This window comes from Neofelis nebulosa, chromosome 4, assembly GCF_028018385.1.
Source record: "Neofelis nebulosa isolate mNeoNeb1 chromosome 4, mNeoNeb1.pri, whole genome shotgun sequence".
Taxonomy (NCBI): domain Eukaryota; kingdom Metazoa; phylum Chordata; class Mammalia; order Carnivora; family Felidae; genus Neofelis; species Neofelis nebulosa.
The window spans coordinates 15,426,450-15,453,957 of NC_080785.1; the positions used below are offsets into that span (position 1 = coordinate 15,426,450).

The following is a 27,508-nucleotide window of genomic DNA, read 5'->3' on the forward strand; positions in this document are numbered from 1 at the left end:
ATATGAGAATTCAAATAAAAAATGTCAAAATGACAGGAGGATAAAAGGCAAGTAAAATACCATGCAACCCTGGAAACTTTGGGAACCAGTGTGAAAAAGTTTGAAGACAAAAATCTCATGTGTTCCATAAGAGGAGAAAGTACCCAAATGTCTGTTGAATAACTAAAGGGTTAACAAGCTAAAATACCTCACACTGAGTATCTCTACTTCACTAAATTGAAATGTCATCCATTAAATTAACAAATATCTTGATTAAAACTGCCAATCTACAACTTCATTAAGGCGATAGTAATTTTCCAAGTTTTTTTGATAAAGACCATTGGGGCAAAAGATATCAGGCCCACGCATCCCATAGATTTGTACTTTCTGATACAAAGCAAAACAAGACAAAACAAAACACAAGTTAGTCATAATAATAAAGCCACCTAAAAAACTGAAGAGAGGGTCTATGTAAATATATGCTTTAGATTTAAAGGGATGAATTATTTATACCTGAATTGTAACACATTTGTGATTTTAGAACTATAGGGAAATTAAAGGCCAGAAATATTATCGACACCAATACATACACACACATATATATATGCCCCCCACCCCAGGATAATTAAACCACCAGCAACAAAGTAAACCTATGTGTAGGAAACCAAACTTATCCCAAATTTATACTCCATAAACAAGAATAACAAGAACCAAAAACCACAATCAACCCAACATAATTCTGATAGTATACTAACAAAGTGTCCTTCCTAAGAGTTGTAAAAAATTCCATTATAATTGTACACAAGGAGATGGGGAGTTTTGTAATGTTACCCGGTTGTTAACCAGACCTCTTAGAATATTGAATTACAGTGGTCTGTAAATTCTCAGTGACTTGCTAATTGTATATTTTATTAACTCTTACTATTACACTTCTATGGTGCAGAGAAATAGCCCTAAGTTGTAGGTAAATATAAAATTCTTGTTGAGTCAACCAGTATTCACCCAAAAATATAACCACAAAAAACCCAGCTTTTTACTACTGCCTACTAGGATCAGAGACTTTTCTTTAGTAATCATACCACTAGGGAAATACCCAGTTTTGAACAGAAGGGAAGGGCATGAAAAATAGATTAATTTTGTAGAATGAAGCACTCTGCAAGGCAAGGCAGGGTAGGTATGTGTAAGAAACTGTCTTCGAAGGCACAAAGCTACAGGTTAGCTATGCTGATCATCATTAAGAGGGAAAGAAAAAGGACACAAAATAACTGGAGGGAAGAAGGCCCAGGAACAAAGGAAACCATCAGAGGCTTCCTGTCTACATGGCTCCTAGCCGCCAGATCTCAGGCCAGCATAGATTCAGGTGTTTAGAGACTAGCCTCAGAACTATTAAACAGATAAATGTGGTCTCAGGTCAACAGAAAAATGATTCTTTTTGAAAAAAAGGCAGTAGTAAAATGGAGATCATCTAAATGTACATTTAAGTACTATGTTGCCTAGCATTTAATAAATAGTACTTTTGTTTACTAAAGCACATAATGTGGGGCGCCTGGGTGGCTCAGTCGGTTGAGCGTCTGACTTCGGCTCAGGTCATGATCTCGCGGTCCGTGAGTTCGAGCCCCGCGTCGGGCTCTGTGCTGACCGCTCAGAGCCTGGAGCCCGTTTCGGATTCTGTGTCTCCCTCTCTCTGCCCCTCCCCCGTTCATGCTCTGTCTCTCTCTGTCTCAAAAATAAACAAACATTAAAAAAAAAAAAAAAAAAAAAAGCACATAATGTGAGTAAAAACAAATGAAGAACTATGGAGTCTGTTTTACTCACGGAGCAGAAGTAAGATGATTATGTACACTCCGACTTTCCTTAAAAAGCATTCTGCAAAAGTTAAAAGGACACAATTATTTTTGTGTAACAGATAATGATAACCACTTTCTCATTTTACTCACATGGTTTTCAACAGTCTATTACTTGCTTATTTATCAAATGGAAGTTATAATGGCACAGAGTAAATTCAGTAATCTGTCTTACAGGGAGTTTTACAGAAGATTTATTTATTTAAACCTTTGAACAGATCAAAAGATGTTTTCTGTTGATTTAACTGGTTGCGACAGCTGCCTATCTTAACATTCTTAACGCTTTATGGTTTAAATTGGACGACTATGCATTTTTGAGACACCACTCTATATTGACTATTGACAACAGAACCCAAGGTTGTGTGTCTCTATTTCTACACTCTCAATTTTGTATTCAGCTCTAGGCTTATCTTCTTGATACCTATGTGAAGTCCCCTCCCAAAGTTTATAGCCATCTACCTCTCCACCCATTTTCTCTATTAGCAAAGTCAGGTGCAAAAAAAGAGAAAGTGGTTGGCAAAAAAGTCACCTTTATGTGTATCTCTGTATCTCCACGTCCCTGTGACTAACCATTTTGTCTTTTCAGTGCCTGAAGTTTTCAAAGCAGAGATCAGAGAGGACTATAGAGAACACTAAACACACTAGGTTCTTAGCAAAATGAATGGCACATATCTGTCTCTATACATGTATCTTTAAACACAGCAACAATAAGAAAGTAAAATGAAATCTAGGATGTCATATTTCTTACCTTGCCTGCATCCAGCCCTTAGGCCACAATGGTTTCACCTCTGTCTCCATAAAGGATTTAAGATAATCCTCAGCGGACTGGCTTTTATTTGGCTCTAACTCATAGCATCCCAATTTGATCTCAACAAGGTTACATAACAAAGTTCTAAACAGATTAAAAATATATATTTATATATAAATCTGACTGCAAAATTGTGGAAAAGTAAGTTTGAAACAGATTTTTTTTAAGCACATAAATCCGACAGCAATAATAAAGAATATTGTCTCAAGAATTCAGATGACATGAAGATAAATAATTTCTAACACACATCACTCATTGCACTACAGCCAAATCCCCAATATGAAACAATTTCCTTTGATACCTTTCATCTAGGCACCAAAGACTGAAAGGGATAGTCCTGCAACCAAACCCTCTATTTGGGGTACAGAAATATTGGTCAAAAAAGATGACTGATTACAGATGTATACAGAGTACTTCACCTTCTGAAGCCAATATGACTGACTTAATAATTAGAAGATTAGTTTATAGAAAGTAGCATATGAAAATAAAAGTGAGAGCACTCTAAAGATACCAGGACCAAATCAAACTTCTCTTGAATAAATTTTTCCTACACACCAATTTTTGGTTGCTGCCAATCTACTCTTCCATTTACTATATATTCTTTTTATTAGAAACCTTAGTTCCACATTGTCCATTTGGTTAAAAGTGAAGGCTTTGGTTAAATTTTACCTGATGGTGTCATTCCAGTGGAATTTCTTTCTTGGTCCTATGACACGCTTCCCCGGTTTCTCATCATCATCTTCCTCGGATCCATTTTTCTCTCGTTCTTCGTCTGTCTGCAACCTAAAAATGAAAAGATTTTATGAAGCCAAGTTCTAACCCAACAGTGCCTATGATATGCTCCAGAGACACCTGTTAAATTGCTGAACTGAATGTTAACTCAAAAGGCAGAGTAAATAATCTACCTTTATACATAATATTTTGAAGAGCATCATAAAGTAGTTTGGTAAATTAGGTCTTCAAGCTGTGTCATTTAAGGGCATGATTACTTATCTTTGAGTTCAGAAAATACTGACTTCAGCCAGTTAAATTGGGTGACATGGGAAATACCTGACCAGTGCCAGCTCTTGCTTTCATCACACCCATCCACTAAATCAACAGAACTTTTGCTTTTGACATCAAAGCAACTGAATGGGAAGTGTTGTGTCATTTAGAAAATATTCAATTATACTGTTTCAGTGGCATATGTGGATTTCTATTTGGTGATAAAGTCCACATAAGACCAATCCCTGAGAGCTAAAAATATTTCTCAAATGCAAAAGCCAGTCCAAACAGAAGAGGTACATACTTGGCACACTTAGCTTGACTGCGAGCTTGGCAGTCCTCCTGGTATTTAAATAGCTGTTCAGGCATGACATTGCTAACAGCCAGTTTCAGTTTTTGCAGAGGTTCTCTTAAACGATCATCCTGAGGGGGAAAAAAAAATACTACAAGTTTTTTTAAATACATTTACAAAAAATTATTTTGCAAGCAGATTCTCAAAAGACACTAATTATAGATTGAAAATGTAAGCATATTTAAATATGGACATTTCTGGGGCGCCTGGGTGGCGCAGTCGGTTAAGCGTCCGACTTCAGCCAGGTCACGATCTCGCGGTCCGTGGGTTTGAGCCCCGCGTCGGGCTCTGGGCTGATGGCTCAGAGCCTGGAGCCTGTTTCCGATTCTGTGTCTCCCTCTCTCTCTGCCCCTCCCCCGTTCATGCTCTGTCTCTCTCTGTCCCCAAAATAAATAAAAAACGTTGAAAAAAAAAATTTTAAAAAAAAAAATTAAAAAAAAAAAATAAATATGGACATTTCTTCTACAACACTCAGTCTTCAGGAGGCACACTGGATATAAAATTAGAATGACCATACTTCCCAGGCAGCCAACGAGAATCCTAGTTTGTGCCTGGTAATTACCCCAGCATAATTAATAGTGTTCCTTACACTTGTTTCTTTAAAAAAAATGTTTTATTCGAGTAGAGTTGACACATAACATATTCCTTTACATTCTTAAAAATGCCCCACATTTGGCCAAGAAATTATACGGACACTTCAAATGTCACAAAAAATTAAGTGAAGAACAAAATCTACACTATGCAGACTACTACCGGTTGATCCCCATTTTGATGGGGTACCATGAGAGGAGATACTGCTTTGCAACACTAGAACACATAATTTGGTTTGGCTGACAACCGACTGGATGTTGGCATCCTGTTCTTTCGTTTATTGTTACCAATTGTGACTTACGCTGCAAGCAAAGTTACACGGTCAAGGTCAAAGAGAAAGAGGGAACTGGAAGACTCTTACTGTTTTCATGCATACCAGTTAACAAACATTACTGCACACGTTACAGTGCCTGCTACAAAATCCTATTAAAAGAAATGTGAATGTCCGGTATCAGGGTTCCTAGGTGATCACTTCCTAATTCTGTAGCTGCGACTATCTGCCTGGGAACAACCCACCTATCCATCAGCAGTAAAACAGACACAATAACTGGGAAGTATTAACAGAATGGAGCGGTGTACACACTGTAGAGCAGTACAACTGGAGTCCTACACAGGTAAAGACATAGCTAAATCTGAGGTACATAATGTTCAGTGTAAAAAAGCAAGCTGCAGAGGAAAAGTATGGAGACAGGATGACTCCATTCATACGGAGCTCAAAAACATGCAAAATCAAATAATATAGTATTTAGGGATTAAAAGTATACATGACGGGGAGCCTGGGTGACTCAGTCAGGTGAGTGTCCAACTTCAGCTCAGGTCATGATCTCACAGACAGTGGGTTCAAGCTCCGCATCGGGCTCTGCGCTGACAGCTCGGAGCCTTGAGCCTGCTTCCGATTCTGTGTCTCCCTCTCTCTCTGCCCCTTCCCCGCTCATGCTCTGTCTCTCTCTCTCTCAAAAAATTAACATTAAAATAAATAAATAAATAAATAAATAAATAAATAAATAAATAAATAAATAAAGTATACATGATAAAACCACATGAAGAAAATCAAAGGTTAAGATAGATGTCTTCTTCCACAGGAAGAACAGGAATATTAAATAACTTCAAACATCAAATCTGAAATGCCCCTTAGAAAATATTTTATAATGTATGAAAAGTTGTTCTCCTGCCTCTAATTCCTTTTTTTACTGGTACCCATGTCTGTCACCTGAATGTATGGCAGTGAGCTCTAGCAGTCAATGTCTGAAGGAGCCAGGCAAAAAAAAAAAGGAGCCAGGTCACACAAAATCTGTGACCTCGAGTAAATTTCATTTGTTGATTACTCTGCTTTATGTTGAGGAAGAACTTACAGTTTCTGAATTCAAAAGAGTTATTTTATTAACAGAAGTATAATACCTACAATAAAGAATTCTATGCCAATCAGCTCTTAATACTAGTGGCCCTGGGCACCATGTTCAGTCCCCCATCAGCTATGGAGGCCCTTGGCTAGCCATGTTGTGCTGTGTGACTCCCAACCTCTGGCCAGAAAAGTTTAGGTTGACCCAACATAGTATAATCAGATTTCCTGATCCAAAAACTTGGATTGGGATGAGAGGGTTGAGTCAGTCTCTGTGTGTGGCCTTTGTATAATATAAAACCTTGAGAATGAAGTAATCTTATTTTCAGATGCACATAAAAGGATAAAAATAAGACACAGGGAGAGAAAAACAAGAGCTAATCCAAATTATCAGTTCCCATCCCTTTCTGGTTGTTTTTTTTGTTTTCTTTTGTTTTGTTTTTGAGAGAGAGAGAAAGAGAGAGTGCGCGTGCACATGAGCAGAGGAGGGGGAAAGAGAGAGGAGGACATAGGATCCAAAGCAGGCTCCGCGCTGACAGCAGAGAGCCCGATGTGGGGTTCAAACTCACGAACTGTGAGATCGTGGCCTGAGCCGAAGTCAGATGTTCAACTGACTGAGCGACCCACGTGCCCCTTGTATGTACTTTTAATTCCATCAAATACCTTTATTAATAGAAAAAAAATGTCCTTTCTTGTCTTAAACTGCATTATTTCCTATTATTTGCAAGTTATAAATATTTAAAAAATAAATAATCAAATAAATCATAAGGGAAAAATCATCAGGCAGTGAAGGTACTGAAAACCACCTTATATGGAAGTGAAGGAGGGGACATAATACAAGCTTTCAAAAACATGAAAGCCATGAAGGTGACAAATAATTAGGTTTATGAATGGACTCAAAGGCAGAATCAGGACTAATAGGGTGGAAAGCACCTGGATATGTCTCAGTGCACAGAAGAACTTTCTGATATAACGAAATAAGTTTCTGACCCTGGAGGCATTCAAACTTAGATAATTACTTGGTGGTGTTTTAGGGGAGAAGAATCTAGCAAAATATGGATGATTACACACAAAAAAATCTCCAAGTTTACATGTAACCCTGTGATTCTTTCTCAGTTTTTGTAACGTAGGCATGAACAAATCTGTACAGATCCATTTCAGTAATAAGAAAACCGAGTTATAAATCTGTCAGATATTTGTTGAGGGCAAAGTTGTATCACCTGTGGAACTGACATTAATTTACCAGTCCAGGAATCTACGCCTTAGGAAACATTCTCGTCTAGCCTTTCCAACTGTTGAAAAGTAATTTTTTTCAAGAGATTCTCTATGCCTTTAATAACCTCCTATGGTTATTCAATACATACAATTAAAAGTCCCAAAGAGAAACTAGTCTCTTTATAGGTTATAAAACTCCAGATATGGATATTATTGTTCCTCTTCTTACCTGGACGTTGAGATGTAACTTCTTTAGACGTTTCACCAGTGTTTCTTTATTGCATGGCACAAAAGCTTCAAGATGGGAGTAGACACCACTACGAATGACAGGGCCTAGTTCCTGTAGCTGTAACTCAATGCTGAACAAAAACAACAACAAATAAATAGTACAGAATTTCTTTTAGGTACTACTACATAAGCAAGGAGGTAAAAGCAATGACTCTTCTCTCGTTTTATCTTTCCACGATTTCCTGGACAGTATTTTTCAAGGAAAAAAATATACAGAGAATTTATATAAACATAAGTAGTCTGGTGACTAATTTTTTGATGAACAGGGACAAAACCTACATTTTTGGGTAAAGCATAGGAACTCCATTATTAACCAAAACCCCATTTCCTCAAAGAGATAGATATTCACATCCCCTCTCCCCCCACCACAACTGCTAAGCTAGAGAGTCACATAGTTTCAATGAGTTCTTAGAATATTTTTTCCTTAGAGGTGTCTGAAAAAATTGCAGATCCAGAAGAGGTAAAGCTCTTCTGGCTACACATACAGACTGTTTTATCCATTTGTCTCCCTTATTATGCCTGCCTTGCACAAATTAGATACTTAATAGTTGGCTCAATTTATTCCAATTCTTCAGTTCCTGTTTCCATTTATAAATTAGTTTTTCAGATCAAAAATAAATTGTTAAATGGGTATTTAGCCTAATAGTTATTTAAAGAAGGGGGGAAAAAAAAAAAAAGGAAAAGAGTTTTAACAGCCACCACATTCCCAGCTGGACAAGTCTACCAAGAAATAACGGAGGTTTCTCCCAAGATGGAAGACACTAAATCTGGCAGCTGCTATTGTAGGAAGATAGGAACAGATGCTAATTTGAAGGCCAAGACTTAAGTGGAGCTCTTGGCAACAAACTACATCCAAATCATCACATTCTATGATAGGACAACGTATAGATAGATTTAATAAATAATTCTCATAAATAGATTCAGTTAACAGCTTTTGGGGAAGAAACCCTGCCTATCAAATATATCCATCACTTAGAAGATACACTGCAATTTCAGAAACAATGAAATGTGGAAAACTATGCCCTTAGCATTGGCAAGAGAAAATGCTTGGTATTAAAGAAGTCAAATACAATATACAAATAGAAAAATGTTTAGGATCTATAAGAACCAGAAGGTCAAATGCACAGGATCATATGGGAAACAACCATTACTGTCATGAGTTCTGTGTATAAACATTTGGTTAAATAAATTATGCGTGAAGCTTTATTAGAAGTCTAGACTCTGGGTAGGAGGCTTTCTATGCTTGCCCTGTTATTAAACGATAGTTGAGGCTGAAAATAAAATAGAAACTCCAAGTAGTAAGAGATTTCAATTAAGAATAGATTGACTCAGTGACATACTTAAAAAAATAAGTGGTTTCCAAAGAGGGTGAAACTCGAAAACAGAAGAACTGACTCCCTGCTGCTAAGCCAATACTAGGGAAAAATCAGAGAAGCATATTAACCCTTAAGGTTACAGACTATACTGGTCTATCACAAATATATACAAAACCCTACCTGACAGCAGTATATTTTAAACACACATCCCTCATACAGTTATTTATTTATTTTCCTAAGAATTACAATCTTCTAAGGTCTAAGAAGTATCTGCAGATAACTAAAAACACATGCCAATCAAAGTTTGAATTTCAGGTATTTTCACATTTCAGAAAAATAAAGGTTCTCCCAAAGCAATGAACTTTCCTGAGTCTGACCCCTTCTCTCTACCAGGTTTCTTGTCTTTTCTTTCCTTCTTTAAGTAAAGTCTGTCCCCAAAACAGATATCCATGCAAGAATGTTACAATGACTGGGTCTCAAACCTCTGATAATAAATTATAAGCGTAAGATTACTACAGGCTCTAAATGGATAAAAATATACTGGGACCACCTGCTGATAATGCACTGGAGGACAAACACTGGATTTCCTGAGTATATAAGTTTGAAACCCACTTTTATATCCCCATCTGTATGTACAAGGCTCTCATTTGCCTCTGAAGAAGGCTCAAAGAAACACAACATAGGAATCCACAGCTGAAGCAATGGCCAACTTTATAAAAAAGATTCTTCTGGCTCAGGAATGCTTAGTCTTACCTATATTTTCACACAAAATTCTAGAAATACAATCATTTCACCATAATTGATACATAAATAAATCTTCCCATCCCATCAACTCCCTCTTTTTAATAACTGTTTTTTAAGTAAGCTTTACACCCAATGTGGGGCTTGGAATCTTGACCCCAAGACCAAGTCACATGCTCTATCAACTGAGCCAGCCAGGCACCCTTCTCCCTCTTTTTAAAAAACAGAATACAGGGGCTCCTGGGTGGCTCGGTCAGTTAAGCGTCCAACTTTGGCTCAGGTCATGATCTCGCGGTTCCTGAGTTCAAGCTCCATGACGACGTCTCTGCAACAGCATGGAGCCTGCTTTGGATCCTCTGTTTTCCTCCCTCTCTCTGCACCTCCCCGGCTCATGCTCTCTCTCAAAAATAAACATTAAAAAAACCCAACAAAACAAAATACATATCTTAGTCAATCAGTTTAAAAACACTAGTAAAAGAAAACCTAAGTCCAAATAAATTCGGAATCTAGTAAATTTCTTTTTTTCTTTTAATTTTTTACTGTTCATTTATTTTTGAGAGAGAGAGAGAGCACACGAGCAGGGGAGGGACAGAGAGAGCGGGAGACACACAATCTGAAGCAGGCTCTAGGCTCTGAGCTGTCAGCACAGAGCCCAATGTGGGGCTCGAACTCACGAACCATGAGATCGTGTGACCTGGGCCAAAGTCAGACGCTTAACCGACTGAGCTACCCAGGCGCCCCTGGAATCTAGTAAATTTCTTGAATTTTTCCTCAAATATTTCAGATACCCTACCGATACTATCCATAAAACAGAACCACTGAAACTAGTAACTGAAGAAAGACTTAGGGAGCAGTAACCCAAACTCAAAATCGAAAATTTATTTTATAGCAAGAATTCAAAAGATCCCTCCTTCCCTGAATGACTTTATTCAGATGGGCTGGTTCTAGTGTTACCTCAAGAACGCCTGGCGTGGCATAGGTTAAAGATGTGGTTCCAAGTTCGTTTTTCCAAATGCAAAGTAATCCCTCAAGAGAGTTAAGGAAAGCTGTGGCAGAGGATCAACCCCCTCACTTTGGTAACCTTCCTTTATGTCAGAGAGGGTGAGGCAGACAGGCCAACTGAGAAGTCTCTTCATACTGAGATTCAAAAGTCAATACTCATTCATGAGCTCCTTAAAGGAGCGTCTAACAATGAGGTGGCAGACAACAGGGCTCACTGCAAGTGTCCACTGGGATTGGTAGTGCCTTCCCAGAGCATCTGTTGAACAGAACTCAGGTTGGATTGAGATCACAGGCAAAGAGCATTAAGATTTTGTTAGCAATGTCTGCTTGAGGTAAAGGAGGAAATGGGGAGGATCAAGTCGGCATGCTGTATATTTACTGATCCAAGTCAAACTCAATTAGGCAAAAAGAAAAAGCGTTCCCTATTCCAATAAACTTACCTCCCTTTCTCCCCATCATAAAGAAGCAATGGTGAGGCAGAGCCAATACATGTGAATCATTTCATGGGAATTTACTACTCAAAATAATCACATGCCATATGCCCTTAGAAGATCAACTCAGTCCAAAGAAATCAGGGATATTTAGGAAAGTGGGAACAGAGGCCAGGGGGCATAAATAAGTGACTAAAAGGGAAAAAAAATAAACTCTGAGCACTAGGGCTTGTAGAACTGGAGGCACACTCTGTGAAATAAAAATAGGGCTCCAAAAAAATTAGAGGATTTAAGACAGACATGGAGAGATTAAGGAGTCCGCTGGGGGTGGTGGGGGCATCTGGCTGGCTCAGTGGGTAGAGCATGCGACTCTTGATCTTGGGGTCGTGAGTTTGACCCCCACATTGGGTGCAGAGATTACTTAAAAAAAGAAAGAAAGAGCAAGAAAGAGAGAAGCCTGTTAATGGAATGTTGATACTCTGCTTATTTGAGATGTTAGGTCCCAAGGATGGCCCTTTGTTTCTCTCAGGAGAGAAAAAGAGGGTCCCTCTTACAGAAGAGTAAAATAAAAAACAATGGTCTCAGTCACAGGAAAAGGACCTGCTCTAGTAAACTTAGGGCTCTCAAGTGGCAAGAAAAAGAAGAGCTAGTCCGATTCCTGACTGTGGAATCTGGGACAGCTCTGATGAGTAATGGTTACACTCTTCATTGAATCTGGGGTGAAAAGGGAGCCAGGTAAAAGGATCTGGCGCAGACAGGAAACATTTGCCTTGCTTCCAGGCAGACAGAATCAGTCTGAAAATCCCTGGCTAAAATGAAGAACAGGAACAAGAAATTCCTGTCACCATACCAGTGGCATACTAGGTTAGGTGTTTCATGGGTCCATGGGGGACCAGAAAGATCTTTTAAGTATTCCAGAGAAAAGAGAGATTGTACTTCATTAAAAACAGTTATCAAAACAAACCAATCCATCATCTTTTATATGAGAAACTACCTTCATTGTATATTTAAAAGACAAGCCTCACACAAAGTAGTGGAAACACTCCTTGTTTCTTTGTATATAACACTACTGAACCACTAAGAGCAGGCATACATCATTTTCGTGAAAGAGGAGTAACGTGTGCTGTTTTCTCCAGGATCGTTTTTTTGCCCAGTTCTGCTTGCAGCAATCAATTACACACTCAAATGCTATAACCAACGGTCAGAATTCACAAGCCGTTAGGTTTATAAGGACAGCTTAGTTGGCCACAAACTTAGAACGTGCAGCTTTGTTAGTATCAAACTCCAGCTGAGAGTAAAAACTGTCACTAATTTAAATACAATCTGTATCATATGTCGGCCTTCAGCCTCCCCCTCCCTCTCTTCCTTTTCTCTTCTCCACACTGCCTCTCCCCTACCTCACAACCAGAATTTCTTTTTTAAACCATACTTTCCATTTGTCTCCAAATGTTTGTCTAAAACCTTGCTAGATACCAATGGAATTATTTTTCCCAAGTCTGAATGAAAATAGAAGGAAAATATACCAAAATTAATATGACCACTCAGAGCTGTTCCAGAAAGACACTTTCATAGAAAGTGACAAAAAAATACATTTAAATCTAAAATAGTATTCAACCTGTAAAGTTGTAATCAACTATAGTTTTAAAAGAGTTCTTAAAGTTTAAATAATTTTTTAGGTTTTTTAATCAAAGAAGAGAATTACTTACTCCAGAAGAATATTATTCATATCCTGTGTAAAGAATTTTTTCCTTCCTTCTTCATCAAAAAGTTTGGCAGCCTAGAGAAACATAGGATTGTCAATACCGCTTTCAACACATTATTTGTTTCCATATCTATTTAGGAAAGAATAAGTTTCTAAAGGGTGAGGCTACTGTGATTTACTTCCCTTTGGATCATCCATACTCAGTTTAGTACCTGACATGAGTAGGCAATTACAGAGTGTTGAAACAAATTTAGCATATATACCACTGTTTTCTATTATATCTGTACTTAATTTTTCTCAATCTTTATAAATTAACAAAATTATACATACAAGACTTAAAAAATTTTTTTTGTTTGTTTTAATTTTGAGAGAGAGAGAGACAGGGAGACAGAGCATGAGCAGAAGAGGGGCAGACACAGAAACCGAAGGAGGCTCCAGGCTCTGAGCTGTCAGGACGGAGCCCTACGCAGGGCCCGAACCCATGAACAGTGAGATCATGACCTGAGCTGAAGTCAGATGCTCAACTGACTGAGCCACCCAGGCATCCCAAACACAAGATTTTTTTGTGCTTTGAGTATCTTGTGCATTTTGACAATCCATTGCTTTATTAATCACTGCTATGATCTCCAACATAACAGAAAGCAGATGGCTCACTTTCTACAGACACTGTCTACAGAAGATCTGTCTGATATCCTCTATTTTACACACATTATCATGTTTAATCCTCATAACAGCCAATGACATTGGTATGACAGCCCCCATTATACAAACAAGGAACCTAAATCTGTCAGAGGGTTACATGGCATGCCCCCAATCACACCACTTTTTTTTTTTTAATCCTGCCTCCTTCTCCCTCCCAAATCACACTACTTAATAAGTGGTGGATCCAGGACTCAGACCACAAGCCCTCTGATTTCAATTATGCAACATGACCATGCTGTACAAAGATACTCAGCTAACTGCAGCCAGTCTAGGTTCTACCTAATTACTAATAACAAAAAAATTTAGCCAAGATTATTATCAAGGGAGAAGCAAATATTAATGCCATGAGCTTAAGAATAATATTTTCATCATTATTGTCACCTTAACCAGGTGCCCAGAAACCAAGGGTACAAACCAAGACACTCTACCATAAGCAAAATTTACTGGGAAAATCACAAAGGATGTAGTTGAGATCCATGAGATGGAAAACATCAAGAAATCTGATCTAATAATCTGAGCAAGCCATATGCTGACCATGTCAACCCATCAAGTTATTTGACAGTTTTACATGTAATAAATAGAAGAAAATTTCTAAGACGTGCCTTAGTACTTATTAGAAAGAATGAAAACTGCATATATGCAGAGGGCAGAAATACACGAAAGCTATAAGGAAAACTAAATGTCAAGAAAGAGAATCAAAAAAAGTCAAGAAGGTGAACAGTGGAAGAATATTACAAAGTAAGAAAAGAGTCATGAGAAGCAACTCCTTATCATACAGACATAAGCATATAAGCCAAGGATGAAATCTCACCTACTAAAGAAAAAATACCATCTCATATTTCTTTTTTTTAAAGTTTATTTATTTACTTTTAGAGAGAGAAAGCATGCACGAGTGGGGGAGGGGCAGAGAGAGACAGAGAGAGAGAGAATCCCAAGTGGGCTCCGTGCTCTCAGTACAGAGCCCAGACACGCGGCTTGAACTCACGAACCGTGAGATCATGACCTGAGCCAAACTCGAGAGTCGGCTGTTTAACCAACTGAGCCACCCAAGCACCCCTCCATCTCCTATTTCAAAGAAAAAATAGAAGTCACAGATACCAGTAAGTGAAACCAAACTTCTTATTGATAATTTCCTACCAATGGAACAGATACATTAACCCTGGCAGGGCTACCACAGAGACAGAGAATAATTTTTGGTATGGAAGACAATGCTTTTACAAGATCGTAACACACTTATTACTAATCAGTTTTGTTTCTTAAGTGAGAATGAACGGCATATAACACAGAGGCACAGTGCCTGCTACGGAGCTCCATGGTTCTGCCTTCAAATCATGACTCAGACACTTAAAAATTATGTGGCCTTGAGCAAAGCATTTAAACCTTTTGAACCTTGGTTTCCTCGTCCATTAAACGGAAGAACACTACGTACGTCACTGGACTGTGGGAGGACTAGACTGCACAGTAGGTGAAGCACACTGAGCGCAGTCACAGGGCTGCCTCCTGACTGGTAACTGCTCTGGGACACCCGGCAGTACCGTCCGTGCTCAGGACAGAGTACAAGTTTTGCTAAATGAACAGCAGCTATTATTATTATTAATTACATCTTGAAAAATGTGGATCGCATCACTAAGCACTTTTTCAAATTTAGAAGAAACTAAAGATTTTAGGAATGGGCAAAATGGCAGAGCAAAAAGCCCATACTTTGGATTGTAGTTAAATTTCTACTACTTACTACTTGTGTGGACCTGACCAAGCTATAACCTACCTCAAGCTTCTGAACCATAAAAAAGAAGTAAGACCCATACTTCCTACACAGAGTAGCTAAAAAGGTTAAATAAAAAACTCATTTATTACCAAAACTATAGAAACTGTATACTTTTCAAAAAATAAGCACAGAAAATAGCAAAAGAATGAAAACAAAGGAGGAAGTAATAAAACAGAATAAAAAAGAAAATGACAAAGATCAATTACATAATTATAACAACTAGAAGAAGTTAAAATCATTTGTTACAGGAAAAAGACTCAAATGAGGTCCATAAACAGATTTCCATTTTTACGCTGCCTTATAAGAGAAAGAGCTAAAACAAAGAAAATCAAAGAGGTTGAAGGTAAATGATAAGAAAAGCTATACTATGTAAAAATAAAAAGTCCACAGTAAATCAGACAAAACTAAATTCAAGATGAAAGGCATTAATAGCACAAAAAGTCACCTCCAAATGATAATTATCACAAAAAAGATCTAGTCATCAAGAATTTTATGGGTCAAACCACACAGCATAGAAATAAACAAAGCAAAAACTATGGTACACACAAGCTATAACCTAAGAAACACTAGCAATAAGGGCGCCTGGGTGGCTTAGTTGGTTAAGTGTGAAATTTTCTCCCTCTCTTGCCTGGTCACGCTCTCTCTCTCAAAATAAATAAATAAACATTTTAAAAAATTTTTTAGAAAGAAATATTGGCAATGAGATACTTTAACACACTTCTCTAGGGGCGCCTGGGTGGCTCAGTGGGTTAAGCGTCTGACTTCAGCTCAGGTCATGATCTAGCAGTCCATGAGTTCAAACCCTGCGTCAGGCTCTGTGCTGACAGCTCAGAGCCTGGAGCCTGCTTTGAATTCTGTGTCTCCCTCTCTCTCTGCCCCTCCCCTGCTCATGCTCTGTCTCTCTCAGTCTCAAAAGTAAATAAAAACATTAAAAAAAAAGTTAAAAAAAAGTAACACACTTCTCTAAGTCTTGGACTAATGAAGTTCATTAAAATAAAATAAGGGTAACTAAATTAACAGGGAATTACAATTAAGTCACAAGTTTAGAAGAAATGCTAAAGAATAAAACAGAAAAAATAACAGAATTACTAAATAAAATCTGTGGGCCAGTTACTGAAAAAATTAGATAAATCTAATATTCCCCTAATCAGATATTTAAATTTTAGGAAAAGTTAAGAGAAACAAATACAATAAAAAGATTATTAGTAAATTTTAAAACATGACTTAAATTGGATTACACTAATCCTAGGAGAAAGAAGCAAGTTTTGAACAGTCCATACATTACAATCCCATTAATTATTTTTTATAATAATATAACGTTTGCAAATGAATGGATTAAAATCCAAAAAAATACATAGTTAATAGTGGTTACCTCTGTTGGGGGTGGGGAATGAATGTCAGACTATGGGGAATCTTTCCATATGTATGAAATACATATTTGGTGTTTTGGGGTTTTAATTTATTTTTTTAGTAATCTCTACACCCAACATGGGGCTCAAACTCATGACTCCGAGATCAGGAGTTGCATGCTTTTCCGACTGAGCCAGTCAGGTGTTCCTGAAATATGTTTTGTATTGTGTGTTTTACCTTTGTAGTCAGGGAAAAAAGGGGACTAAAATATGGCATGGGTTCAAATATGGCACGGGTTCAAATCCTCAAGTAATCAAGAAGGGCATTTTAAGCTAGATTTGGCGTGTTATTTTTAGTCAAAATACTATCTCCTTGAGATTAACTGGGTAAGTGTGATGACATTTATCTGGATTTGCAGCTAGTTAAAGATTATGAATCCAAGCCAATCTAGAGACGTACCTGATGGGACATGCTAAGACCTCAGCTCTCAAGTACTAGTGGGAACAATGCATGCTTACTAAGGGTGCTGAGTAGCTACAAAGGACTAGTTGGAAAATCGTCTATAAAAAAACCAGATGTCAATACAGTCTGGACCACGTTCAGGTACACTCCTGCAGTGTTACTATTTCCCCTACCTTCCCTCTGTTGTGTTTACATGATTTTCTTTTACAATAAAAATTATATTTATGAAAACTGTAAGGTGAAATGAAATAATAAAACAATCACCCATATCATGCTAGAACTATAGCTACACCTACTTCTACTTAAAATCAAAGGCCTATAAATATAGCCAATGCCTGAAAGGAAATACAGAAAATTAAAAATTGTTTATATGGGTGTTGGGATTGTGGGTTCGTATTTTTGCCTTATAAAAAGCATTTATTGTTATGTTTGTGTGGCAAATAAGAAACAAGGGAATCATTACACTTACTACACGGAGGTCTTCGATGCGTTTTTCAAGAAGGACAGGCAGACCCTCTGGGAGTGTAGGCACCACCTTGGGCATAACCTGAGAGGCATAGGTTGGCTGGGTGGTGTTTCCATTCTCTCCCCCTGACTCAGAGAGGGGGCTACCATCAGAAGCAGCATCCAGTAATCTGTCAAAGTCGAAATCATCTAGCATCTCTAGGGCATTTTCAGCTTCCCGAAACAGTTCATGTTCATTTGTGCCAACAAAAATGGGGAGGTCCGGATCAGCAGTGTTCAGATTTAAGTCCGAGACATCACTTCCCAATGCTACGGCAGTGGAGGGGGTCTTATTCAGAGAGGACATCGTTAAGTTCATTGGGACTTTGGGGTTAGGCTCCTTCTTCAATGCATCCTTCTCTTTCTGAAATTTTCGTATCATGGCAGCTAGAGAAAGAGAATCTTTATAACGTTTCTTCTTTTTTTCAGACTTGTGTGAATTTAGAGCCACAACTCTGTGAAGAAAAAAAGGATCAGTTAGGCTGTGTAGGATTTTACTTTAAAGCCCGTGTAAATAAGGAGGCACAGATAATCAAAACGGTCATTTGATGGATGGGAAAGCAAATTTCTTCTTACATCATCCTTTTACAACAGCACCTTCATCATCATCTGGACTCACTTGGGAAAAGTCAAAAGGCAAATGGCCACCAGAGTGAAGAAAACAAAAGGACAAAAGTCAACAGAAAGAAACAAAACTGAAGGTAACTCAGGATTATTAAAGTCTATGAAGTCAAACTAACTACTCTTTTTGGAATGTTCACATTCTTTAGCACATCTATAAAGTAGTCACCTAAAGAATTAACCAAGTAAAGAAATGCACTTATGAGGTGTGTGGGTGGCTCAGTCGGTTGAGCATCTGACTCTTGATTTCACCTCAGGTCATGACCTCAGAGTCGTGAGATCGAGCCCCGAGTGAGGCTCTGCGCTGGGCATGGAGCAAGCTTAAGATTCTCTCTCTCCCCCTCCCTCTGCTCCTTCCCTGCTTGTGTGCAAGTGTGTATGTGCACATGTACGAGAGAGAGAGAGAGAGAGAGAGAGAGAGAGAGAGAGAGAGAGAGAAAGAAAGAAAGATGAAGGTAGGAAGGAAGGTAGGAAGGAAGGAAGGAAGGAAGGAGAAAGAAAGAAAGAAAAAAGAAAGAAAGAAATGTACTTGAGAAAACAGAATTGCCTTATAAGCAACCAGAGAAGCTCACACAGTACACCTTCAAACTGGTACCCCAGGTGGTTTGTGCTACAAACTGCCAAAGAAATATAAAATCTTTCTAGACCCTATTCTGCCACTACCTTCTGATCATTTTCACCTTCCATTCTAGGAACAGCCATGTGAGGCAATCACATATGTGTGATGTTCTATGACAACTTTCTCCCTACAGGAACCATGGGGGAAAAGTGTCTCAGTGTAGTTAACACTTTTCTCTAGAAATCTTTTCTACATTCTATGGCATACACGCTTCTAGGTGCACTACAGAATCGAAACTATCACTTGCGCCTTGAGGGCAGGCCCGTGTTTTATCTACTGTTATATACTCCGAAACCAGAACAATGCTTAGTATATAAAAGGTATTTAATAAGTGTGTGTTGCATGAATAAGCTACAGATTTCAGAAAATAACAAATCCATTAAAAGGCATTAAAGAAATTTACTTGTAAATAATGAGAATTTAAAACATGCATTAGTAATATATATATGTTTTTTCTTAATTAATGATTCAAGGTTCACTAAAATCTCATGCTTAGGAGAGAATAAATACCTCCCTACATCAAGCTTTTGCATACTGATAGCCCAAAGTTCAGAAGCACCTCCCCTGGTGAGGAAGGGAAGAAAATCCAGCCTGTCAGTTTCTGTCCCTTGGTTCTCCAAAAAAAGGCCATGGAAAAGTAAGACCAACTGGTAATTTTATGGACGCATGGTACAAACATTTCATTCTTATGACTTCAGTCTTTCGAGAAATTCTACTTGGTATTTAGAGGTGATATCATTACCTAAAGTCACAGGTGTTAAAGAAGAGCTAAATAAATGACTTTTTAAATACTAAAACAACTATAAATCATTCACACATAGACTACTGCCAGTCCTCAATCCCCAGGCATCTAATAAGTTTAGTTTTAGCACCAAAAGATGAAAACAACTTGCTCAACGTTTGTACCATCTTTTCAAAGGTACCATCTTTTCAAACTGGTTCTTGTCGGTAAAAAATTTTAACGACCAAAATACTTAATGAACTAATTTGTAAATCTGATCTAAAACACCATGAGTCTCTAAGATGACAAAGCCTTCTATTTTTTAATAAAAACTTATACTTAATACATATTAATATTATTAAAATGTAAGTTAATGGTCATTGACACTTTTAAATATAGTATTAAATTAGTCCCAGCTAAGCTGGGCTAATGAATGCTAAATAGATCTTTCCAAAAGGGCAGCTAGTCATGCTCTGACCCTAGTTCCCTTGGGATGTTTAATTTTACATACCCCAGTTGTTTGGGGACTTTTTTCCTTGGTTTCTTCTCCTTTTCCCCTTCCTCTTTCCTCTTCCGCTTCTTCATCTCAATATCATCTTCTTTTATTTTGGGAATCTGCAAATGATAAACAAAGTATCGCTTAACGGAGGATCAATGCTTTTACTCGCTAGATTAGCGATCTAGCATCTAGGGCAGTGTTTTTTCTCAAAGTTCAGTGTGCATTAGAAGTGCTTGTTAAAAATGCAGACTCTTGGGGTCTATGAGCACTACCTGTTTTTGTTTTTGAGTACTGCCTAGTTTTTAACAAACATTTTGGTGATTCTGGCACAAGTCAGTCTTTGGATCACGCTTCAAGAAACACCTAAGGACACACTATTCACTTCCTCAAACTATATATATCTTAAATAGAATTAGCTGTCTCGGGAAAGCTAATGTCTACACCAAGTCTTAACCTATCCTAGAAACTTACCCTTATCCCCCAAACAGATTATTAGACCACATATGGAGAGAGAAGTCTTAAAAGAAAATACAATTATACTATGATGTAAATATCAATTTTCCCTATATCTACATAGTTTTACTTCAAAGCAGGTAAATAACTACATATTTATTAAACAATGGTTAGCATTTTACTTTTCCTCATATCCACAAGTAAATTCAAAAAGTACACCGTATTTATTGAACACTCTCATTACCATTGCAGTGTTGGATAAACTCACTTTGGGGGGCTTGTGCTTTTGGTTGTCTGTAATATCTTCTTCTTCAGTATCTGAAGCTTGGCGAAACTGCAGAGTGCCAGTGTTGATGTAAAAGCCTCCATATTTTGTTGTTAGAGAAGCAGGAACTAATTCGTCATACTATATTTAAAATAAAATGTTTCAGATATATCCCATTATTAATTCTACAAATACATCAAAGAAATCCAATCACTATGTCAGCATCCTTCCTTACATCCTAACTACAAAACTGACTGCAATGAGGATGTTTGCAGAATAAATTTAGAAAAAGTTAGTATCTAGGATAAAAATGAGCCCAGAGTACTCAGTATATATAAAGAAAGGAAATTCTGGAATAATGAAGCAAATCCTCAGTATATCCATCATCTGCTGAGAAAAATTTAAGGATCACTGCTACTATTCTTAATGACAAATTTTTTTTTCAAACCTTTATTTATTTTTTAGGTGATCTCTATGCCCATCGTGGGGCTCGAACTCGCCACCCAGAGATCAAGAGTCGTATGCTCTACTGACTGAGCCAGGCAGGTGCCCCAAAGACAAATGATTCTGATGAGAAATTGAAACAAGTTAAAATAGATGACTAAACATACAGAAAAGGAATAAATTTAATTTCCTACCATATCAGTATATAATTTTATTCATAAGATTATAAATAACAAAGTTATTTCTTATGTCTTAGCTCTAAGCTTTTAAATGAAGAAAATTGTTTAAAAGTTTAAAACATAAAATAACATATGTGTTTAAAAACGCAACAGAAAAATAACTGCCCAGTTCAGTAAGCATATACTATAATGAGCCAGGTACTTTGCCTGGATCAAGAGCAAATTGTCTAAGTTAGATAGAAGGTCTGACCTAAAATAACACTTAAGCTGATGTCCTCTAAGCTTGGATTTTTAAAGTTTATCATTTCTCACCTGATGAAAATGGACAAAAGCAAACATTAAATGAGGGTCAATCTTAACCAAATGTTGGGAGTCCATAGTGGCTGAGAAAAAAGGAGCGAGTTACTTATCTAATAGAAGCAAGATACCTGCTACCTGAGGTCCCCAGAACTCTACTTTATAGGTTCTTCATATTTTATATTTTTAAGAAAGGAAGATTTTAAGCAGATCCTTTGCACTGGACAAGGAATATAGGGAATGTACTAGTTACTGTAAGAACATTGAGGCTACATGCAAAAGTTTTTGCTTTTAACCTGTATCCTTTTAAATTAAATGGTAAATAGAAAAAGAATTTCCAGTTTAATCATACTGAGTTAAAAAAAGGAATGAATCCCTTTCCTGTTGCTGCAGTTGACGGGCTACTATAAAGATCTATGGGTAAGACCTTCGGAAAGGGTCCGGTACTATCTGTAAGCAAAGGAGTGAAGAGAAAGAATTAGAAGTGAAAAGACTTTGTAGTAATTATTTTGGAAATGTGTAACTGTGACAAACATTACTTTTTGCTTACACTGCTTTATAATTTACAATGCTTCTTCATATAAATTATTTCACTTGGCCTTCCTGATACCTTTGTGAGGCAAAAAAGGCATTTTATAAGTGAAAACCAAATTTAGAGAGGATAAGAACCCCCAGAGTAATTTTATAAGCTTATGGTAGAGGCTCTGGCTGTATCCCAAACCATCCACTACATCATGCAGTGGGAAACACATTCATCACCACGTTACATAGCAACATGGGTGTGTTCAACATCGGTCTGCTGCAGTGTTTCCTAAGCTCTCCCTATCGGAACACTCTCCAGGAGAACAAGCTCTTTATGCATATTTAATTTAGCCGTCCAAGTAGAATGTGTTAAGAGGCAATGGAACGCTGAACTTGAGAATCAGAAGGCCTGGATTTAGATCCTTTGCCAATGATTAGCAATTGTGACCCAGAGGAAATCACTTAACATGGATATCTTGGGGTTGTCGAACAGTGACAACATCACTTACTTCACACCATTTTAGTGAAATTTACAAGAGACAAACTAAATAAAAGTGTTATTCATGCCTGGTATTATTATTTATTAATAAATAAAGAAAAACATTTTCTTTCAGTCTTCACAAAACGTGGCAGCATAAGTGAGGCTAAAAATAATCTTTAAAAGCATTTATTTTCAGGTATTTATAAGTGGTACATGATTCTGAAAATTAATTAGAACCAGATTATTTTCACTATCAAATAATTACAAACAGCGAAAGCTTACAATCAATGAAAAGAACAGAAAATCATTTGGTTGGATAATAATTGCCTTATGTCTGAATTATCTCATAAGAACCCAATAAGCTGTAAGAATAACAATACAAAATTATTTTGCGAGTCAATAAACAACCTGTAATCTAGTTCAATTTCCTCTTACTAAACAGGAACCTACCTTGTCCTCTAAATGTCAGCAACTAATAAAATAATTTTTGTTCAACAACTTTTACATACAAAACTTACCCTTATTTATTAAGGCAGTACTTTTCAAATTTTTTTCACCACAACCCAAGTGGGAAATATGTTACACATCAAATCCCAGTGTGTACACACACACATAAAAAAAACTCACATAATCTACTATGATTTACTATGATAGCTCCTATTCTATTCTACTTCACTTTTGTTAAAAATGCTGGCCACACTCTCTAAAGTGATATGTAATCCAATTATGGGTTGCAAAAGTCAGTATGAAAAACACCATATCCAAATATTCTGACTGTAGCAGAGAAAACTGAGCAATGCTAAAAGATTTGTCTAGAAATCTTTAGAAACCGAGTTGAGGCTAGAATCTAGGAATTTTGACTTGTATTTCAAATCAAGGTCAAGACTTTTAAAAACATCCCATGCCCTAATCTACAAACAGGTTTGTCAACCTTCCTGGTAACAAGAAGGCTTCTCTACTCCAAAGGGCATTGTCAATATTTTACTCCTATAGAACAGGCTGCCTGGTATGGTAAACCAGTTTATGTCAGAACACTAAAACAACTCAGGGTATCCAGTATGCCTCCTGCTGGAAGTTCTATGATTCTCCTACCACTATATGCCTTCTCATCATCTATACAACCAAGCACTGTAGTAACAGGAAAAAGAAATACTAATTTGTGGGTAGTACTACAATGTTTACCTTGGTGTCCCTTTCTGTGTATTCTAAGTAATCACTGAACAATGCAGAGGATGCCATAAGTCCAGGGTCTGTTTAGATTTCTCCAGTGCACTGAGAAGAATGTAAGAACATACACCTTACCTACCCCCAAACACAATATGCCTGCATTTGTTTGCTATGTGATCAATGGATTGTTATAGTCCTTAAATGCTCTCCCAAATTCCTCTTCATTTTATAAAAGAAAGAAGATTCCAGGGAAAAAGCTGTAGGGCTTGGAACAAAACAGATAGGGTTTGATAAAGGCTGGCATTCAATCACCACCACTGTACTAAGGCTTGGCAGTAATGAAAAAATGAAGCACATTTTAAAGCTGTCTGCCAGATTAACTTCAACCCAGCAGCTCCAATCTTCAAATTCATATGGGTCTTATCTGGAAGCCATTTGAAATTACACCTGGCTTCCCAAGTCTGGGAATATCAATACAAATTCAAGATGTAAATACCCTTAATGAATAAACCCCACTGCTAGAAATTTATCCTGTACATACATTTGCACTCTCTAATTATCTTACATAGTTATTCAAGTACACAAAGATAAACGTACACAGATGCTCAGCTGTTCGTAAGCACATAAAAAAGAAACAATTTAGATGGACGTCAATAGGGGATTAGTTAGTAAAAACAAATACTGAACTATTTTAGTAACTTTATCCTTGACTTCTATCCCAAACAAAGAATTGCTGCTATATTAAAGATACATTACTCACAGCCTCTGAGTTATCAATAAATGGGTCTGTCTCATCATAGCCAAAGCCTATATCAATTAAATCTTGTAGCCGATCCTTCCGGTGTTTACGGGGTTTCCCACCCTGCAAAGAACAGATACGTTAGACTGATATCAGTACGCATGCGGTTTCCATAAACTTTAAAAGTACCTATCAGAAGAACTCTAAATAATTTCTGTAGATAATCCCCCCTCCAAGAAGTTGAATTGAAATCCCCCCACCCTTTGAATGTAAGTTGTGCTGAGGGACTTGCTCCCAAAGAATAGAGTATGAAAGTGAGGAGACTAATTATACTGAAAACCTGGCCAACATGACCTCGGCCAGGTGATCAAGTTCAACATCAACACGGTAAGTCATGTTGATAGCATGTACTCTTGATACGATATGATAAAAATGGCACCTTTGTGGTCTTCTCTCAAAAGCCTATAATCCGAGCTATAGGTTCATCATGAGAAAAACAACAAACAAACTAAACCATGTCCCATTAAGGGATATTCTACAAATAACTAACCAGGATTCCTCAAACTATGAAGATAATTAAAAACAAGGGAAAATCTGAAAAACTGTCAGAGTTTAGATGAGTCTAAAGAGATGTAATGACTAAATATGATGGAGTATCCTGCATGGGATCCAGGAACTAAAAAAGGGCACTAGGGGAAAACTAGTAAAATCTGAATAAAACGTGGAGTTTAATTAATAGTAATATACCAAAGTAGGTTTGTTAGCTGTAACAAATCTACTGTATAGATATCATCATTCATAATATGTCATAGGAGAGAGTGGGTGAGAACTATATGGGAAGCCTCTATTATCTCTGCAACTTTTCTGTAAATCCAAACTATTCTTAAAATTATTTTTGTAGGGCGCCTGGGTGGCGCAGTCGGTTAAGCGTCCGACTTCAGCCAGGTCACGATCTCGCGGTCCGTGAGTTCGAGCCCCGCGTCGGGCTCTGGGCTGATGGCTCAGAGCCTGGAGCCTGTTTCCGATTCTGTGTCTCCCTCTCTCTCTGCTCCTCCCCCGTTCATGCTCTGTCTCTCTCTGTCCCAAAAATAAATAAAAACATGGAAAAAAAAAAAATTAAAAAAAAAAATTATTTTTGTAAACACCACAGGATTATACACATCGGACATACAAGAAAATGAAACATGAGTGCATGCAAAAACCGGTGAGTGTGAATAAGGACTGAAGGCTAGTTAATTGTAGTGTGCCAATGTCAATCTTCTAGTCTTGATAACTCTAGTTATGTAAGATATTACCACTGGGAGAAACTGGGTGATTGGTACAAGGGACCTCTCTGTATTGTGTGTGCAACTTCATGTGAGTCTACAATCTCTTCAAATAAAAAGTATTTTAGGGACACCTGGCTGGCTCAGTCAGCAGAGTGAATGACTCTTGTTTGTTTGGGTTTTTTTGTTGTTGTTTTATTTGAGAGAGTAAGGGACAGAAGATCTGAAGCTAGCTTTGTCCTGACAACAGTGAGCCTGATGTGGGCTTTAACTCAAGAACCGCGAGATCACGACCTGAGCCCAAGTCGGTTGCTCAACCAGCTGAGGCACCCAGGAGCCCAGAGCGTACGACTCTTGATCTCTGGATTGTGAGTTCGAGCCCTACGTTAGGTATAGAGATTACTTAAATAAACTAACAAACAAAAAAAAGAAAACAAAAACAAAAAAATTTTTTTTCTTAAAAGAAAAATAAATGTTTTTTTAAAGTAAAACAACAACAAAATAAAAAGAACCAGTTAGTATACATTCCATTATTCATGTCATACTTTCAGGAGGTTTTAACTGGTTGATTACAGTTATAAAGAAAACATTCTATTCGTTCCCGGGTTTCGGCACCAAAAAAAAAAAAAAAAAAAAAAAAAACAAAAAAAAAACATTCTACGTCAGGTATAAATGGTACATGTATGGTAAATGGTATAGATAAGCTCGTTTTAAGGAGTTTAAGTGGACAGGAAACCTAATACTATTGTGGCACTGCTGAAACAAGTGTTTAGTTTAGTCTCCAAAACTCATTTTAGATATTCAACCATACTCACTCAAATTTAGCTACTCTAAGTATCATCCTAACACCTCCATGACCCCTGATTTTTTTACTGAAGTGGGTCATGAGTGAGAAGATGCTCAGAAAGAGGAGAGAAAACACTAAGTGGTAAGGATTCTGCCTAACATGCTACCACTGAGCCAGAGTAAGTCCAGCAGAAAGCATGGGATGCAACATGTAAATCTCTTATTCAGTTTCAATTCTCAGTGAATAGCTCTCAATGGAAAGTGTGATTCTAACAGTGAAAGATGGATAAGTTTTGCGCAACACTGCCCTTAAAAGCAAACTGCTCTTATTTCCACGCAAAGAAATAATCTATTCCAGTGATTCAGGGAAAAAATGGTTATGCTGGACTTGCTGAGAAGTCACCAACATGGTGACATCCTTTTCTAAGTAATTTGTAAAAGTAATCCTGATTCAATGTTATATTTTTATTACATCCAGATGTTAAAAAACCTAACCCCCATAAGCTGTAACTTCATTGTATGCTTTTCGGTGACCAAAACAGCCCTGTTACTATACCACTACCGCCAAGAAAGTCATTACAGTGTGAGATAAAGTAGCAGTTCCTGTATTTTTAGATTTTTACAATTAGGTAAATTTTAAAAACAATTTTGGAGACCAACACAAGGTGGCAACCCTTCTCCCCCCCACCCCCAAATAAAGCCATTAAAGGGCATAATCTCAGAACAACAAAAATCCTTCTCAAGAAATACTAGTTCGCAGGGGCGCCTGGGTGGCTCAGTCAGTTCAGCGTCCAACTGCGGCTCAGGTCATGATCTCACAGTTTGTGGGTTCAAGCCCCGCATCAGGTTTTGTGCTGACACCTCAGAGCCTGTAGCCTGCTTCGGATTCTGTGTCTCCCTCTCACTCTGCCCCTTCCCTGCTGGCTCTCTCTCAAAAATAAATAAAAACATTTAAATTTTTTTTAAAAAAAGAAAAAAAAAAGGAAATACTAGTTGGCAACATTAAACATATACATACATAACACACACACACACATATATATATATACATATATATATACATATATATATATAT

General features: G+C 37.4%; 1 protein-coding gene across 6 annotated transcripts in view; it reads right to left on the reverse strand.

Moving 5' to 3' along the window:
• Positions 1-27,508, reverse strand: part of UBN2 (ubinuclein 2) — an 88,303-nt gene that overhangs the window by 36,005 nt on the left and 24,790 nt on the right. For 3 of the 6 annotated variants that reach the window (XM_058724120.1, XM_058724116.1, XM_058724115.1), the window contains exons 3-12: positions 24,404-24,505; positions 20,557-20,694; positions 19,848-19,951; positions 17,341-17,830; positions 12,597-12,667; positions 7,342-7,471; positions 3,920-4,038; positions 3,301-3,414; positions 2,572-2,715; positions 1,795-1,845 (exon numbers count right to left, since the gene is read on the reverse strand). In XM_058724120.1, coding sequence (XP_058580103.1) covers positions 1,795-1,845; positions 2,572-2,715; positions 3,301-3,414; positions 3,920-4,038; positions 7,342-7,471; positions 12,597-12,667; positions 17,341-17,830; positions 19,848-19,951; positions 20,557-20,694; positions 24,404-24,505 — 1,463 coding nt within the window. The remainder of the gene's footprint in view (positions 1-1,794; positions 1,846-2,571; positions 2,716-3,300; positions 3,415-3,919; positions 4,039-7,341; positions 7,472-12,596; positions 12,668-17,340; positions 17,831-19,847; positions 19,952-20,556; positions 20,695-24,403; positions 24,506-27,508) is intronic. The other 3 variants (XM_058724118.1, XM_058724117.1, XM_058724119.1) reach the window with 2 other exon arrangements.